Source organism: Chrysemys picta, chromosome 7, assembly GCF_011386835.1.
Source record: "Chrysemys picta bellii isolate R12L10 chromosome 7, ASM1138683v2, whole genome shotgun sequence".
Taxonomy (NCBI): domain Eukaryota; kingdom Metazoa; phylum Chordata; order Testudines; family Emydidae; genus Chrysemys; species Chrysemys picta.
The window spans coordinates 126001810-126019315 of record NC_088797.1 but is presented as its reverse complement, the minus strand read 5'-3'; the positions used below and the strand labels follow the sequence as shown (position 1 = coordinate 126019315).

General features: G+C 57.6%; 1 protein-coding gene across 1 annotated transcript; it reads right to left on the bottom strand.

Annotated features, from left to right (window-relative positions):
- Positions 1-579: 579 nt before the first annotated feature.
- Positions 580-15660, bottom strand: KAZALD1 (Kazal type serine peptidase inhibitor domain 1). The gene is made up of 5 exons (XM_005303470.4): positions 15456-15660; positions 11577-12181; positions 6857-7017; positions 2536-2683; positions 580-1683 (listed from the first exon to the last, which is right to left on the bottom strand). The coding sequence occupies exons 2-5, from the start codon at positions 12076-12078 to the stop codon at positions 1592-1594; spliced, it is 903 nt and encodes a 300-aa protein (XP_005303527.2). The 5' UTR covers positions 12079-12181; positions 15456-15660; the 3' UTR covers positions 580-1591.
- Between the last annotated feature and the right edge of the window lie 1846 nt (positions 15661-17506).

Here is a 17506-nt window from a genome sequence, read left to right as displayed (position 1 = left end):
GTGCCGGGGTCCGGCACTTGCCAGTGACCAGCCCAGCACAGACCACTTTGTCTCTAGCCCTCAGACACCCCTGTCCAGTGACCTCTTTGTGGGGAGGGGAGAAGATCCTCCAGAGAGCAGCCCCACCCCCACCTGTCCCAGACCCTGAGCCCTACCTTATGTGGAACGAGCCGAAGCACCCGCGTTCCCTTAGGCGTGTGTAAATGCAATAAACACGTGCTGGGTGGTGCTCTCGTGTCGTCCCGGTACCATGTGCAGCAGGCAGGCTGGCATGCGGGACTCTCCTGCACTACGTGAATTGTATCCCTCTGCTCCAGCAGTGTCGCCCAGTGGGCATGTTGCATTGTGGTGCAGTGGCCATGCAGTGTCACGGTTGGCGACAGTATCTCTACCAGGACTAGAAGGGGGGCCCGGTTCCATAAAGGACAGGGTGGAGGGCTGCACTGGCCATTCTACATGGGAACCCCTGACCATTGAGGCTAGGGACAGCCCTGGTGCAGTGGACTGGCCCTCCCTGCCCCTCTCTCCCGAAGCCACAGCGTGTCTGGAAGAGAAGAAAAGCCGTGCACGCACAAGAGGAGACGAGAAAAGGTTTAATAAACCGGAGAGAGAGTCTCACCCGGAGTCAGGAGAGAGGAACCTTTCTACGGTTGGGTGCTGACCCCGGAGGCTGATCAAAGCACTCCGAGAGCCCATTCCAGCTGCAGGCGCCAGCGTGGCCCCAGGACTGGCTGTCACCGTACTGCAGCGGGGGGCTAGAGGGGGTAACATGCAGGCTGCTTGGAAGGGGGCGTGGTCATCCTCACGTGTTAGTGACAAGCCCTCTGTGTCGCCCCGCATGGGGCTGGAATCTGAATCCCATTTCCAGCCCCGCAGCAGCGGGGACCAGCCTGTCGGACCTTACCACCTAGCCTGGGAAGCGAGTCCTTCTGCTCCCGGAGGGCCCAATAATGCTGGCACGGGGTGGCTCCGTCTTAGGAGAGTGGCTCCGAATCTCCCCAAGACCAAGGGACCAGTTGCACCTGAGGATTTCCAAGAGCATCTCCTGGCTAGGTCCGTCAGGGCCTGATTTGGTTACCAGCTGGTAGCCGGACATCGGAGCGGACAATTAGTGGCATCCCCATTTAGTGGCCAGGCTCGCTTGTGTCTGATCAGATCCCCACGGTCTGTTGGTACCCGGTGAGCCAGAAAGGAGCTTAGCCGAGCTCCTGTTTGCTGGGCCCCCGTAGCCAAGCCAGCACGTGTGCTGAGCTTCTCTGAATCGGGAGACCCTCTTTGCACGGTTCCAGGTGCCGTTAGCATTCACCTCTCCTGGGAGCCAGTAAACCCCTAATAAGCCCTCCCTCCCCCCACCCTCCTGCTGCCCCCTTCACCCAGCAAAGGGATATGTTGAAAGATGGACACCCCCACCCCAAAAGATCTCAACCCAAAACTGTTTATAGCAGAAGGAGTTTCCATGTGGGGGAGGAGGAGTCTGCTCCGGGGATCTCCCCAAACGCCACCCACAGAGGTTCACGCCTCGGACTGCCGGAGAGGAGGAAGGCTGGCGGACGACGACTCCCTCCTGGATCCCACCTCCCCGCTGCAGCCGTTAGTAATAATCGTCCGACTCCTCGCTCTCCGCGTCGTCCTCGGGCCCCGGGCGCGGCCTGGGCAGGGACAGCCCCGTCATGTTCAGCTGATCTGGAAAGACAGCACAGAAGCCGAGGGGTACAGTTCTACCTAATCTCCGCGGTATGGGCCACGGGCCCCTCCGCCTCTCCCTGCCCCTGGGGATGGTTAACACCCTGAATCCTAATGGGCCAAATCCATCCCTGGGCTAATCCCGCTGCCAACAGTGAAGTTCGACCGGGGTCGATTAGTGCCCAAAGCCAAGCCCAATATGAAGCTGCTTCCGCTAACTCACAGCAATGGATCCAAGCAGCCAAGTGGCCGGAAGAAGGTGCAAGAAACCCCCACAATGGCCAATGATGGAATAACCTGCCCCTGAGGGTGGCTCCTTCCTGACCCCTGTCAGCAAGTGGTTGGGGGATGCCCTGAAGCAGGCGGGTTTCTAGCCCTTCTAAACAAAAATAACATATTCATTCTGATCTTGTCTAATGGAACCAACAGCTGGGAGTGTGCACATTTCCTGCACGCATGCACGCACGCCCCCCCCCCCTCCTCCCGAGCTCTCCTGAGCCCCACGTCTCCAGCCTTCTGTAGTTTGGCCTAAGAGCCCCCACTTGTCTCTAGGGGTCAAGAGTGGGTAAGACACCAGGCAAAGGGTGTGTTGCGTCCCCCTCAAGTGGCTGCCTCAGAGAATGGAGTTCCTCCTTTATCTCAGGTGGCAGAGTGCTGCTGCGGTGTTGAAAGTCCCTGCTGACCACACAAAGGGTGGACCCACAACCCACTCCCCCACCAGCTCCCCTAGCCGAGCTGCGCAGCGAGCCCCCAGTGTAGCTTTATTGGTGATTGGGGAAGGCCAAGCGTCCAGAGGAAAGCAGAACCCAGCTCCCTGAAGCGCAGGGGCTGGCCGGGGGGCGCCTCACTTACCCGGCGTCAGCACCGTCAAGCTGGCGAGCGCAGCCACCTCCCCGACCCTGTTCCTGGCGAAGCAGCGGTAGGTGCCCTCGTCCGTCACCCGGACGCCCTGGATCTGCAGCCAGCCGGTCACTTCGTACTTCTGGGGGCCGCCCCTGAACTGGGGTCAAACACTTTCAGCTAGCGTCCGCCGGGCGTACGGCAGAGTGAGAAGCCGGGGGCTGCCGGGGTCCAGCTGTGGGAATCTGCCAGGCCATCCCCAGGACAGCGCCGAGGGAAAGGGGTCTCGGCCAGCCTCCTGGGGCCAACCTCCTCCCCGGTGTAATTCGGAGGCAGGCAGGAATGTGACAATGTAGCCCATCGGCATCAGCACAAAAGGCAGACCTAGGCAGAGGCCTGGCATTTCAGCCCTAGGATACTGGCTCCCTCTAGTGGCCTGGTAAAGGTGGTGGCTCTACAAAACAGGGCCCTTGGCTGGCAGCCGCAGACAGTAACAGATGTGTGGGGATTTCTGGAGGACGTAGGCGAAGGAAGGGCTCTTTAACGGTAACTGGGGCCAGGCAGGGAGCCATGTTTCCAGGAATAGCTCCCTTGCAACACCCCTGTCCAGAGACCTCCATCGCAGCCTACTGGGAAACGCGACTCTCTGGATCCAAACTGCAATATGCCCATTTCTTTTCAGATGTGAAAATCTGAGGCTTTCTTTTAAAAAAACCAAAACCCTGCAAACACTTAAAAGGGCCCGGGCAAAACCCACCCAGCGGTCTGGTTTTCTGCCAGGGTTCCCCCCCGCCGCCCTTGCATAAACAGGATACACAAAGCCAGAAGAAACCGATCGATCTCCGAACGTTTGTGTCGTCCCTGCTCTGCCCTGCCTGTAAACCCAGGGCCTCTGAGCTGCCTTCAGGACACTGCGCTAGGGAATAAGAGATACCAAACAGAGGGAAGGCTGGAATTGCTTTTGATTACCAGTTCCATGACAGTCCAGAGCCATCTATCTCCAGCCAGCATTTTTATCCGATCTGGGAACCACCCTGCACTCCCCTCACCCACTTCCCATTGTCGTACCATAGCATCCCTTCCTTCATCCCCTGGTGACTTTCCCCAACTTTATCTGACACAGGCACCTCCACCCGCCTCGTGCTGTCCTATCCCAGTGAGACCCGGGAATTGCAGCAGTTTCAATGCGGCTGTAGGTGACCAGTGAAGCAGACGGCTGTTAGCCTGTAGTTAGTGGCGTAAGGTTACCAGCGTTCCGGTTCCTATCAGATTCTAGCTAGTCCGTCACCAGTGCCTTGCACAAAGAAAGGCTCAAATGATAAGGATCCATCACTTATCTCTGGCGACCCTCCCGTGGGCTAACATCTCAATGAGAGCAAGTAATTCCTCGCAGGACTCGATTTTCCTTTGCTTAATTTCCTCCCATGACTCCTACTTCTACCTCCACGGCCCACCCTAAACAAGTCTTTTCTCTTCAATTGTTCATGATGCAGAAAGGTCACTGCGTTCCACCCCAGAAGTGGCTGCATCTCACTGGTGATGCACAGTTTATTATTGTCTGACACATATATACCAGCTTCCGGGTGAATTCTGGTGCACAGCGCTGAGGTCCTGTACATAGCAGGTTCCCTGCCCGTGGCAGAGATGGAAATCCAGGAGTGTGTGTGCATGGCTGATACAAATACAGTCAGTGGAATGCATGGAGGACTTCCTGAAGTCCAGGGGTTATTTAAAAAAAGCAACTGAGGGCAGGTGGTCTAAGGCTCTGCATTGGGTTTCAGGAGGTTCAATTCCCGCCTCTGTCACGTATCTCGGCTAAGTCACTGAATCTTTCTGTGCCTCAGTTTCCCATCTGTAACATTACTTCCTTTCTCTCACCCTTTGCCTGCTTAGACTGTCAGCTGCTTGGGCAGGGCCTGTCACTGCCCAGAGCCCAGCACAAAGCTGAGCCGGGTCTCCGTGATGGCCTCACACCGGCAGGATGGGCCAGTGATTACAGCACTAACCTGGGACTGGGCTGACGTGGGTTCAACTCCCTGATCTGCCACAGGCTCCCTGGGGGACTTTGGGCAATTTCAATGGGCGTTAGGAGCCTACGTGCCTTTGGGGATCTGGCCCTGCCTGGTGAAGTCTCCCAGGGCAGCTGGCCCTTCAAAGGGAGCTGGGCCCAGCCTCACCGGTGGCGGCTCAGCTGGTTCTCAGCTGAGACGCGGGTGATTACAAACGCCAACCGGGAGCGCATTTGGGGAGAGCTCCAGGAGACAGGCTGGAAGGCCCCAGAGCAACGTGACCAGCAGCCATGTTATCTGGAGGGAACCGATCGGCCCCTGCAGAAGATCCCAGATGAGGGGAAGGTGACATCAGTGTCCCCAGCTTCACGTGGCTGAAATAAAGCTGAAGCCCTGAGGAAACGGGCCTGGGCCAGCCTTGGCGTGGCGCTGCCTTTCCTTGTCTGGCTGCCTACCCACTGCAACCCGTCTTGTTCTCACCCGGCGAGGGCCTTTCCCGCTCGTCATTAACACAACTGAGCTATTAAACTGGACAAGCAAGGAGGGGAAAACCTCAACGAGCCCAGAATCTGGCCTGCCCCCATCTCCGCGGCCTTCCAGTGATCTGACGCTTCTCTGTCCCACACGCCTCTCCTTTAAAGAAAGCAACTAGCCCCTCAAGGCACTGTCCTCCTCTCTGCGCCCAGACAGCTTGTGAAACAGGCTCGTGTGGTATTCCAAGCTGACGGGGGCGAATCAGAACTTCATTTCCCCTGAGATCCCGCCAAACTAGGCCCTATTTCCTCTCCCTCTAAGGCCCCGCTTTGCAGCTCCCACCTCTACTCCAGGAAAAGACCTGATTTCACCTGCCTACGGCATACGTTTGTGGCCCGGTGGTGGGTTTGGGTTTTTTTCCCTTGCCTGAGGTGGAAGAAAAGAACATGCTCCAGCCACGTTCCAGAGATGGGCTAGGTTCAACCGCAGATTGCTGGCTCGGTGCAGGACCCACAGGCTGAGGGGCTCTGGTCTTTGCCTTGCTGGAGGATCACAACAGTCCCTTTGGACCTGAACATCTGTCAATCTGACAATGAAAGTCGGGCAAATTCAAAGGAGAAATACGGCCCACGTTTTTAATGGCGAGGGTGATGAACCATTGCAACAAACTACCAAGGGGACTTGTGGATTCACCGTCTCTTGGCGTCTTCAGATCAAGACTGGCTGCCTGCTGGAAGATGCTTTAATCAAACCCAAGAGATTGGGCAGCAAATGGGGTTAACGGGGTGAAATGCAAGTGGCCGGTGAGGAGAGAGGCTGTTAAATCTAGTCTGTTCTGCCTTAATCTATGAAAACCATCCTTTAGACCTGGCAGATACCCCGGTGATGAGATTGCTCAGAGCATGTTGTTTCTCTCCTTCTCAGGCAAGAAGCAGATGTCTAGTTATGACCCGATCAGGCCACAGCCGCTGCTAAACACGGCGATTTGTGGCAGAGAGCTACAGTCCCTCCCTCTGGCGGGAAGGGAAACGAAGCTGCCTGTGGGATTGGCTAGCGCCCTATGCGTTCGTCAAACGGGAGTTGCTTCAGTTGGAGGCAAAACTTCAGCGGAACCATGCGCCAGGCCAACAATCTCGCTTGGCGTGGCCCTTAACTCAGCCGTCCCCAGAAACGGGACCGTTTTCAAGCTCTCCCCATAATGCCCAAACATCCCGCTGGAGCTGTGCTGCATTTTGTTCCTGTTACGTTTCCCCCTCTCTGGCACGCTCAGTCCACCCCCCTGTGGCTCCGGTACCTGGCCTAGGGTTCGACCAGCCTGTGGCCCTTTTAATCACTGGGTTCAACAAAGCTGACCACACCCTGTTCTCCTACTGCTGCGCTACGGGGAACAGAATGTCAGCCGGCTGCTCGCCCTCCCCGAGCACCAGAAGACGTATCGCTGGGCTGGTAAGCGCGGGGCCGCCAGGGGAGCCGTGGGGACAGAAAGCGTCACAGCCAGGTGATTACGTGGCAGTTTGGCCAAAGGGCACAAAAACATGGGGGCACCGCTGGGGGAGAAGGCACAGAGCCAACCAGCAGCGAGTGACGTGGACCTGGGTTCCTGGGGAAATCCGACAGCTGCGAGGGGCCCGGTGGGGAGCAACAGAAGGGATTACGGGGACGTGGCAGTACAGAGGGATACAACAGCCCGGCTGCAGGCAGGCGGTACAGAGATGAGATGCCGAGGAGAGAGGTAGAAAACACCGCCCTGCAGCTCAGGGATTCGCCGTCCCTCCAGCGAGCTGGGGTTTCCTCTGATGACAGGGCGACCCACCCCAGCCACTGCCCGGAGCTCCGATCCAGCAGCTCACCTGTACAGAGATGTGGGGGTCATCTCCCGGCAGCAGGATCTCCGCGCCGTCCTTCCTCCACTCGATGGACGCCATGGGGTAGGCAAAGACCTCGCAGCCGAAGATCACGTCCTGCCCGGTGACATTCCACACGTCGTAGGGAGGAGACAAGATCTGGGGCTCTGGGGAAGGAGGCGGGAGAGAGAGATGAGATGAGGGACCCGTTGGTTCAGACGATTGGCCAGCCCCTCGCAGGCCCGGCCCAGCCCCACAGCAGAGCGTCCGGGTGGGAGATACATGGTCCGATCGCAGGCTGCCAGAGACACTTCCGTAGCGCTCCTCAGGGCAGACGGACGTGCCCCAGCCCAGCATCCCACTCAGACGGCAGAGCGCCAAGACTTCGCTACTCCTGGAACCGTTCCGGTCTCACACCACCAGAACCATTCCTGATTTTCACTGGAGGCAAATCAGGCCCAGGCCTAATCCCTGCCTCCAACCCACCCCACAGCCGCTGGGAGCGCTCCCCCCTTCATTAGCTTAGCTCACCCCAAGGACTAAACACCAGCCTGCGTCACCTTGGCTGCCTGGCCTCCTTCTTTCCCCACCTCGGCGCTCTGCCCATTCTGCAAGTCCTGCCCATGTTCCCTCCATCGGCCCGGAAGGGGGACAGAGCCCTGAAGCGCCTTCGTGAACATCCCTCTTCCAGAGACGGCCACAGCCCATTGCTTCCATCCCAGGCCAACGCACCCGCTGGGGCAATGCCGCTCCCGGCTTCAGGAGCATTTCATTTGGAACCAGAGGCCGTTACAACCCCACTCAGCCCCATCAGTGTCTACTCATGAATATGTTAGCACTACAGGCAAGGGAATCTTTCCTAGCTGCTAGGCCAACGGATTGGGAGTCCGGACTCCTGGGTTCCACTCCCAGTTCTCCCAGCCTGGCCTTGGGCAAGTCACAACCTTTCTAGGTGGGGAGACAGGTGCTGATTCACTAGTGAACGTCTGTAAAGTGCTTTGAGAGCCTCAGCCGAAACGTGCCAGGGGAGCAGGCAAAAGCCCAGGGTGGAACGCAAGCCGAGCGATTTGAGGAGCGGCCGTTCGTGAGGATGGCAGCTCAGCAGGTGCCACTTTCTCATTAAAGACCTTGTCGGTCTTCCCAGCCAAAGCCCCTGTAACGAGGCTTTCAGCAAAGTCATGCCCTTCACATGCCGACCGTGAGGCCAGGCAGACTCAATTACCCACCCAACCACGCTACCTTAGTGCAAGCCGTTTAACCCCTGCAATCATCCAGTGCCGGCCCCCGGAGACCGACACTCACCTTAGTCTTCCCCAGCTACGCTTTGCCCCCCACCCCCTCGCCACATGCTGGCTGGCTTCCCGCTGCACCAACAAACCCAAAAGTTAATGAATCCTGAGTGACCTCTCCCAAAATCAGGAGATTGGCTTCACGCTCATGAGATTTTGAACCAGGAATCAAGGCTGGGCGTTTTTCATTCGCCTTCTGCATTTCGAAGGCTTTTGTCTGCAACCAGGAGGGCTAGAAACTTGCTTTTAAAAAAAAAGAGAGCTCAGATTCTCCCAAAATCCTTTGACTCCAGGAGCTGAGGCTGTAGGTAAGATATCAAACAGCATGGGAGCTGGCAATGCTGGAACGTCTCTGACTCTCCCGGCTGTAGTAGACAAGCGTTTATACTAATCCCTAGCACTTTTCATCCTTAGAGCTGAAAGTGCTTCCCAAAAGCGGTCAGTATCAATTATCCCCATTGTACAGCTGGGGAAACTGAGGCATTGAGAGGGCACCCAGTAAACCAGTGGAAGAAGCAGGGGATGAACCCAGGTCCCTAAGTCCCAGACCCCTGTCCACTAGGCCACACTCCTACCCAGTCACAGGGAGGTAAATCAGGGATGTTCAGAGGCTGGACTGGACGACCTCTCAAAGTCCCTTCTAGTCCAACATTTCTCTGATTCTGTGTGCAAGGCCCTTTCCAAGCACATCTGAAAGCTGCTCCCACCATACATATAACACAGGATAACAGTCACAGCAGCCTGTGGGCGGCCTTTCTGGTTACAGCGCCAATAGGGGGAAAACGTGGTTAAAAACATCACCAAAAAGAGCTTTTCTTGCCCTGTGTTTCCACCCTAACCAGAAGCTCAACTGATCACCAGGCCCCGTTGCAGACCCCAGGGGTTGAGGTCATGAGGGAGAAGTGTCCCGCCCCCCGACAGCTCGTCTGAGATTGTGGCGGGGGTCTCAGAGACCGCGACACCTTTGTTGGATGTGCGCCGCACCATTCCAGTCCTGGGGGCTCTGCCCGCTCACGGAGACAGCCGCTGTTTCGGGCTCCGCCTCGCTGCGAGAGACGGTGCTTTGGTTCTTTCTCGCTGCCGGTTTGCTGAATCTCCAGCACTAGTCAGACTGAGACTGAAAATACAGAGTCTGTGCAGAAAATACTTGTTGGATTTTGACAGGGGGGGGGGAGTTTTCAAGGCTCTCTCAGGCTGAGCCATGACACCAGCACACGTGGTACCATCCTCGCCTGGTAGTGCGAGTTCTCCAGGGAAATGAGATCATCAAACCACCGACAGCTCCTGCCAGGAAATGGGACGCGACGCCCGCGGGTGCTTTTTCGGTGGGTTTGTTTTGAAAATTGTCTGGCCAATTTACGAGGCAGAAAAACAACCCAGCAGAAGCCCCGGCAGCCTGGGGCTTCTCAGCCACGTCTCCCTCCAGCGCAGGGCCCCATTCTTCCAAAGCCACCAGGTTTGGAAAGCGACTCGTTAAACGCCAGCCTGACCCCCTAGCCCCCCGCAAGCTCCTGCTGACCACAGCAGGCTGCCCAGCCCAGAAACCTCTCAGTGCAGCTATCTCAGGGGACGTGAGGGGGGCACGGCCCCTCCACCATAACCTGACGCGGCTTCCATCTGCCAATGGAGCGAATTGTGGGAGGAGGCGTGTCTCGGTGGCACCTCCTAGCCCCCCCGGGGGACAATTTGAGTTCCTTCTCCAGGGGACGAGATCAATAACGCGCAGGCTCTCGGCTACGCCAAGGCCCCTTCATGCGACTCCGGCTGCTTAAAGGAGGGGCAAATCCCCCAGCCCCTGCGCAAGGGGCCTCCCCTGCCCACATGGAGCTGGCACCCGGGCATAGAAAGCACGTTGGGGGCACGACTGGAGCACACTCGACTGCGGCTTTCCTCAGCTCCTTCAGGCCCTGGGAAGCAGATGTAAATTAGAGCAGCCCCGAGGCTCCTCTAACTTACTTCCAGGACCGAGCAGGCTCTAGAATGCAGGAAGCACGAAAGTGGCTTAAAGGCACCGCCCTACTCCTGTCCCTGCTCCAAGCGCAGGAAAGGGGGAACTGAGACTCTCAGGGTTACGTGTTTAGCCACAGCCCAGTTTTCATGTCAGGCCCCTGGAACCCACTTGTGTGCGCACTCGCTATTAGCTCTCCAGGCGACCTTGCAGAGGGCGAGGGTGGGGCTGCTGCATCTCTCCAAGACTGGGGGTTGTCTCTGCCACATACGACGGGAGGGGCTTGGGAAGGGCCGAAACGTGGGCAGGGCAGTTTTCTGAAGAGGCTGCCGGGGGTGAGGGGTTAGCTGCTGGTATTGGTTTATTTTTGTAGCCTGTGTCAGGGGCTCTCACAATCTCAGATCGGCAGATCTTTATTCGTATTTTTATAAATCAAACTACCTACCTAAACATGCTGAGGACAGACACAGCTGCAAGCAACTGGAAGAAGAGTCAGTTATTTGCCTCGTTTGGAGCATGCAGCCACATTCCTGTGGAGTATCCTTGCCAAGAAATCAGATCTCACAAGATAAAGCATGTTAGAGGGAGGGTACTGTGAAGGGAATAAGCTGTGAAGCAATTAGTATAGTTGGAGGTGTAAGATGCTGGCACTAGGTTTCAGAGTGAACACCCCATTACACCAAATGAGGGCAGACCCATCTCTTTCTTAGCGGGATTGTTTCAGTGTCTATCTGCATGCAACAGCTCAATGGAGGTTTTCTTCACAATAAAAAAGATAGAAATGTTGGATTTTTTTAATGAAAGCAAATTTGACAGAAAATACTGGAAATATTTAAAAAAAACCAGCGTTAACCTCAGGCCATAGTGTGGAATGGTGTATATTTCTCCTAGTCTCCTTCCAGAACCTACCCGACAAACTAGAGATGGCTTTTAAAAAGTAAATTAAAACAAGTCAGAAAACCAGATTAAAGCAGCCCAAATTCCCATTTCCAGGAGCGATTGGAAGATCCCAGGAAGATTGAGGGGTGGGGCAGCTATTTCTGTTTGCAATGACAAGTGAGGGTGAAATAAGTCAGCTTGATTTAAAACTAGTCAGTAATAAACCCAAGAATTCGCTAACGACTCCCTGGAATTTTCACATGTGTTTTGAGTGTATTAGCTTCTGAAAACCCCCAGAGATCTTCCCAGAATTTCTGGGAAGAACTTGGCAAAGGTCGCTGCAGATTTCCACTGGGGACTATTTGCTGTGCTACACTGGAGAAGCAGGACGGTTAAATCACTGCTCTGCTACAGGCTTCCAGCGTGACCTTGGGTGTGTCACTTCATCTCTCTGTGCCTCGGTTTCCCATCTGAAAGAGACCTACAGCTCCCATTGTTATTGGGACTCCTGGTCTGGCGCATGGAATGTACCCCTGGCTTTTTGGCTGGCATGCAGGGGAAGGCTGAAAGAAAGGCATTGGAGGGGAAGGGGTTTGACCCCAGACACTACCTGATTCACAGGGTCCCTCGTGGGCCACGGTGAGATTTGCCTCGGGATGGGCATGAAACACCTCCTGGAACTTGCAGATCTGGGTGTAGGTCTTCCCATCAGAGCCGCACAGGGTCTGGCTGGAGAGGCAAGCGCACTGGGGCTCGGGTACCTCGCCCTTCCGGAGGTCCCCCGTGTCCAGCTTGCACTCCAGGTGGTCCCCGCACTTCCCGTAGAAGTGATTGGTGTTGTCCAGGTCGCAGATCTGCCCCTCCAGGTTGGCACACTCCCAGCAGCAGTCGCACGGGTCCCGCACCAGGCCTGCCAGGCATCCCCGGGGGGTGGGGCATTCCTCCGGGCTGCAGTCCAAGCAGCTCTCTCCTTCCTCCAGCAGCCTTTGCCAGCCGCGCTGCAGGTAGTCCGGGGCACTGGGCAGCGCCCCACAGGGCCATATCAGGGCCCAGCTCAAACACAACAAGAGAAAGAGGAGTGGAGAGGGGGTCGTGTTGGCAGGTTTGCACATTCTCACGGGCTGTCTGGGTCTCGGAGTCCGGTCGCCACCATCACTTAGAGACTGGAGCCCGGGGCAGCCTCTCCCTCTTCAAATGCCAAGAAGCCATTCAGGCCTGCAAGGAAAGCGAGCTAGGTTACTAGAGCACAGCGAGATGCTTCTGCCTGGGGTGGCGCAAAGCACGGAGCAGATCTCTGGCCATTCAGACATTTGGGTCTGATCAGCATCCCACCAGGGGCGGCTCTAGCTTTTTTGCCGCCCCAAGCACGGCAGGCAGGCTGCCTTCGGTGGCGTGCCTGCGGGAGGTCCCCGGTCCCACGGATTCAGCGGCATGCCTGCGGGAGGTCCGCCGGTCCCGCGGCTTCGGTGTACCTGCCGCCAAACTACCACCAAATCCACAATCCGGCGGACCTCCCGCAGGCGCGCCGCCGAAGGCAGCCTGACTGCCACCCTCGCAGGGACCACCAGGGTGCCCCCTGTGGCTTGCTGCCCCAGGCACGTGCTTGGAGCGCTGGTGCCTGGAGCCGCCCCTGCATCCCACGGTGTCCCGTGGGTCTTCTCCAAAGAGGGAAGGAGGAAGGGCCCCTGGGGGAGGACAAATGAAAGTGTGGTGGTTTGGAAGAGAGAAGTGATAGGAAAGGTGTCTTATTCCCAATCTTGTAGCAGAAGCACAGTTCCTCTAATTCTCAGGAAACCATCCATAGTGTATTTCCTTTCCGGGCGGGTGATGGGCTTTCAAATTCTTTGAAATGGTTTGGCCAGCCAGTGTTAGCAGTGCAGGCCACCCCTGGGGTTCAGTCCTAGATTTATTTTGATTCAGGACAGACGGGCCCGTTACAACCGCTTGATCTGACATCCTGCCTCGCCCAGGCCAATTTCAGCCAGTGCTTCCTATCTCCAGCCCAGAAACAGCTGTCTGAGCTCCAGCTTGTCCTTTAGAAAAACAGCCAACCTCCAATTAAAGACTCCAGGCCACGGAGAATCTCCCACGTCCCTGCTCTGATGGCTAATCCCCCTGCCTGTTAGAAATGTGCATCTCCCTTTGAATTGGATCATCTACGCTAGATGAAAGCGTCTTCTGCCATCGGCCATCTTCCCTCCGCCCCTGCCCACGGCACGTGGCTGTATCAAGTCGCCCCTTAATCTTCCCTTCAGTAGGCTAAATAGATGGAGATTCGTGGCGCTGGGGGAGTGTGGTCTAATGGTTAGTGCAAGCGACTAGCAGCCTGGGCCCGTCCCTGCTGAGCCTCAGTTTGCCCATGTGTGACACAGAGATAATGCGACCTAGGGGGTACTTCACCTCCCTCCTGTCCAGGACACATTGCTGTTCGAAGCCTGCTTTGAGATCACCCGGGAACTGCAATGTTCTCTTAGGATCGATGGACCCAGCTACTTAGCCGAAGGCATCGGAGAAGCAATTCCTTCTCCCCCAGGATCACAGAGACACAGGAGGGCGCCCAGCCACCCCGGTGATGGGTGCCTTAAATGTGTCTCTCCTGTTGTGGTTTTTGGAGGTGGGAGTGGGGCAGAGGGGTGTTCCCCAGAGCCACGCACCTGTTTCCATTGACTTCAGTGGGAGTGTTTTGGGTGCTCAGCGCCGCTCAGAAAGCAGGTCCTTAGCTGGGTTTAGCTACAAGTGGGGCGGCCCAGCCCCCTGCATGGACTTGACCATAGAGCAGACCTCTCCACCTCGCGCTCTGTGTCTGCTCCACTCACCCCACCACAGTGGGATCTTTAACCCAGATCTCTGCATCCCCCCGGGCAGCAGCGGAGAGCCCCAAAGGGGAGATGCACCCCGCAGAGCCAGGTGCTTTCGTCCTCCACAAGCAGCTGCTCTTGCAAGAATCGATGCCCATTTCCTCTGTCCCCATCCAAACATACCCAGAGGAGCCGGCTGGTCCTGCAGGGACGGGGCTGGTTCATCTCTGGACAAAACCAGCTGCTAGGAGCAAAGCCGGAACATTGGTCCCAGCTGAGCAAGGCTTTTAATTCTCTTGAGGTCCCCTGTGCTCTGACTTCACTGCACCCCAGTTTCCCTTGGTGCTTCCCCCCGGACAGCTGGCCAGATGTCCAAGCTGAAATGGTCCCTTCGCCTCTGAGGCACTCAAACATTTGCCAGGGTGCCGAGGCTGAGCATGTGGAAACAGAACAAGCCCTGAGGCACCCAGAGTCATGCCAGCTGCAGAGCCCCCCGAAGGCCTTTCCTAGGGGTCACCAGAATGCAGCCAGCAGCACTCCAGCCACATGCACCCCCGGTGCCGTCGCTCCAGCGGATCCCTAGGCCTGCTCTAGCACCAGGGATGCCGCAGATGCTTTGCCTTGTGCTTTGTTTGGCACTTTTGCCGCTGGTGGCTTTGTCCTGCCTGGCGATTCGCCCCAGCCCAGTGCTTCAGAGGGCAAAAACGCTCAGTGCAACTCACTCCCTCTCGCTAGACTCCAGACGGTCCCCTCCTGGACTGCAACTTCCTCCTGTTCCCCACCGAGTCCCCGTTCTTTCCCTTCCTCTAGCACCTCCTCCGGGAGGATCTCAAAGCCCTTTGCAAGCGCCCATGGATTAACCCACCTCAGACGGGGAAGCGCTATCCTCCCCACTTGAGGGGCAAACTGCAATGAGCGGGAGGTATCCCAGGCCCTACAGCAAGATGACATCAAGGACAGAGTCCAAGAATCCTGGCTCCCAGGCCCCTGCTCTGACCACTCGACCAGAGCGGGGAGTGTAGAACCCAGGAGTCCTGGCTCCCAGGCCCCTGCTCTGACCCCACTTGCCAACCGGAGCTGAGAACAGGACCCCGGTGCCCTGGCTCTCAGTCTCCAGGTGGGACAGTTCATGCTCCCCTCCAGGAGCCAGGTACAGAGCTCACAACTCCTGAGTCCCCCCCAGTAACACCCCCCACGGGCAGGGCAGTGAAAAGCCGCTTGTGGCAGGTCTGGGGTTGGGGAGGGGCCTTGTTATATCAACGCTCCCCCATCCCCCCGGCCATAAACAACACCCTGGGTCTCCAAAGGCTCCCCACAGCTGTGCGCCCCCCACCCGCCCCAGACACACCCCCTTCCAGCGGCCCGACCGGAGCTCCGCTGTGACCCGAGCCGTCGGGGGCGAGCTCCCTGCTGCTCCGCCGGGCGCTGCCTAGTTCCCCAGCAGGGGCAGAGCGCGGAGCCGCGTTCGCCCCGTGCGCTCCGGAGCGGAGAGGCGAGGCAGCCGGGCACGGGGCTGAGCGCAAAGGCCTGGCTCCGGAGCGGCTCCCAGCCGGGTTCCGGTTCGGCCGGGCGCAGAGGCCAGGGGGTGAGATGGGCCCCTCTCCAGGGCGAGGAAGGGGGCGGGCCGGGGGGTATCTCCGCGGCGGAGCAGGGAGCTGAGCGCCCCGGACTCCCCGCTCCCGCGTCCTTACCTGGGTGGGCGCCGGGTGGCTGCGCTGGGGGGCCCCGCCGGCCGAGTGGCTTTTCCAGCGGGCTCGCTCGCCCCGCTGATGTCAGAGTGAAACGCGACTCCCCGGCCGGAGCCCGAGCGCTCAGCAGCTCGCCTGGAGCCCCGCCAGCCCGGCCCGCTGTAACCGGACACCCCGCTAGCCAAGCGGCCCCTGGCTGGGGAGACCTGCCCGGCCCCTGGGGGTGGGAGACTCCGGCCGGGGGGAGCTGCCAGGAGAGGTTTAAAGAGGGGCTGGGGCTCTGGCCCTGTTGGCAAAGGGCTCAGGCCAGATGGGACCCGTGATCCTCCAGTCTGACCCCCAGCCCATGGCAGGCCACAGCCGCTCGTCCCCCCTGCCCCAGACAAGCTGTGGGTATGTCCCCTCCCCAGGGCTGTGGGCCCCGGGCTCGGGCACTGCATCCGCACTGCAGCTAACCCTGGGTGTGCAGCTGCTGGCCCCGGGGCTCAGAACTGTGCGAACGCTGGCCTGCACCACGCAGACCGCCTGACTCGGAGATGCGGACACACGGCAAACTGATGGGGCTCGGACCTGAGTCGCAGCGGGACTCGGGCTCTGACCCCCCATACAGGGTCCTAGGACCGGGCCCTGAGTGCTTGCTGACCTCAGTCAGACTGGTTTGTGTGTGGACAGAAAGAGGGTTTGGGCTCAGACCTGAGCCAGAGTCCAGGCCTGCCTCGCGGGGGTGGGGTGGATAAAGCTGGTAAAGATTATGAGGTTCGCAGGCACGGCAGTAATGAGGGCCAGGAACGTATCCTGAGGCCAGTTTGCAGGTGGGATTTTAAACCAGTTTCGTTAGACTAGTGTATACCCGTGTGTGGACGCTCTTTTGTCAGTTTCCGATCCGCTTACTTCACTTTAGGTCAATCGGGAATTCACTCCAGCTAAATGGAAACAAGCGGCTCTTAAATCAAACCAGAATCCAGCCTGCAGGATCTGTTTAAATGAAACCGATTTAAAAACCATTCAAAGGACACCACTGCAACTTTCCCAGGTAGACGAGGCCTGAGAAGTCCGGAGGTGGGGACAAGGGCAGTGACAGGGGAATGGGCGTTAGCTGCAAGAGGCAGAGTTGATTCCCTCAGTGTCTGGGGCAGTTCAGATCCAGGTTTTCATCTCTACCAAACGCCAAGGAGGGACAGGCCTTGCTTAGGGGGACGCCTGGCAGTCTACCCAGAACTTAGGGGGTGACACTGGGAAAGGGGCCATGTAGGCTAGTGATGGGGGAAGGGTCCTGCTCTGAAGATCTGTGGAACAGTCTGCCGAGGGAGGGGGACATTTCAAACAGGACTCTTAGGAGCAATCCTGCAATGGGACATTGGGCTGGGCCTGAAGAGACCAGGGGTCTTCTCCCAGTTCTGCCACTGATCTGCCGCGTGACTGTGGACAAGTCCTGTCATGGCTCCATGCCTCGGTTTCCCCATCTGTAAAATGGGGCTGATGAATCCAGCCTTCTTTGTCAAGTGCTTTGGGATCGAGGGATAAATAATTCTAAGTCGTGATATTATTTGTCCAGCTTCTCTGATTCTTTGGCTGCTCACTCGGGCATAAACCGGGCACTTTGGCTGCTCTGGGGGTACATATCACAGGCTGGCTGCCACCCTCCATGATACCAAGGGGAGAGAGTTCCAGGGCTCACCTCACAAGATCGTTTCAGCCAGAGTGGAATGGGTTTCTGGAACCTTTGAGTCACGTGGTTTCTTTTATTGCACTGGTCTGATTCTCCAACTCCTGCTCCACATTTCCCCGTTCCCATGGGTTTGTTCAGTCAGGCTGAGAATTCAGACGTGGTTTCTTATGGAAAATAGAAGGGTTTTCGCCTTCCGATCCCAGCGTTTCTGGCCAAAATTCCCACAAAAGCCACCAGCCACAAAGGTGTTTTTCCACCCGCTTTGCATTCCGCCTCCAAGCTCTAGTTCCTGCAGTGGGCTCAGGGCCCCCTGGCTAAACACAGCCCAGCCCCTTGGGCACAACCCTCCCTTGAGATGCGCGGGTAGTGAACACTTGACTCAGAG

Excerpts from the sequence above, each read along its gene's own strand:
- KAZALD1 (XM_005303470.4), bottom strand. The coding sequence starts at position 12,078 with ATGTGCAAACCTGCCAACACGACCCCCTCTCCACTCCTCTTTCTCTTG. Across the intron at positions 2,684-6,856 it reads ACCCCCACATCTCTGTACAG|TTCAGGGGCGGCCCCCAGAA; the intron begins GTGAGCTGCTGG and ends GTTTGACCCCAG. Across the intron at positions 1,684-2,535 it reads CTTGACGGTGCTGACGCCGG|ATCAGCTGAACATGACGGGG; the intron begins GTAAGTGAGGCG and ends CTGTCTTTCCAG.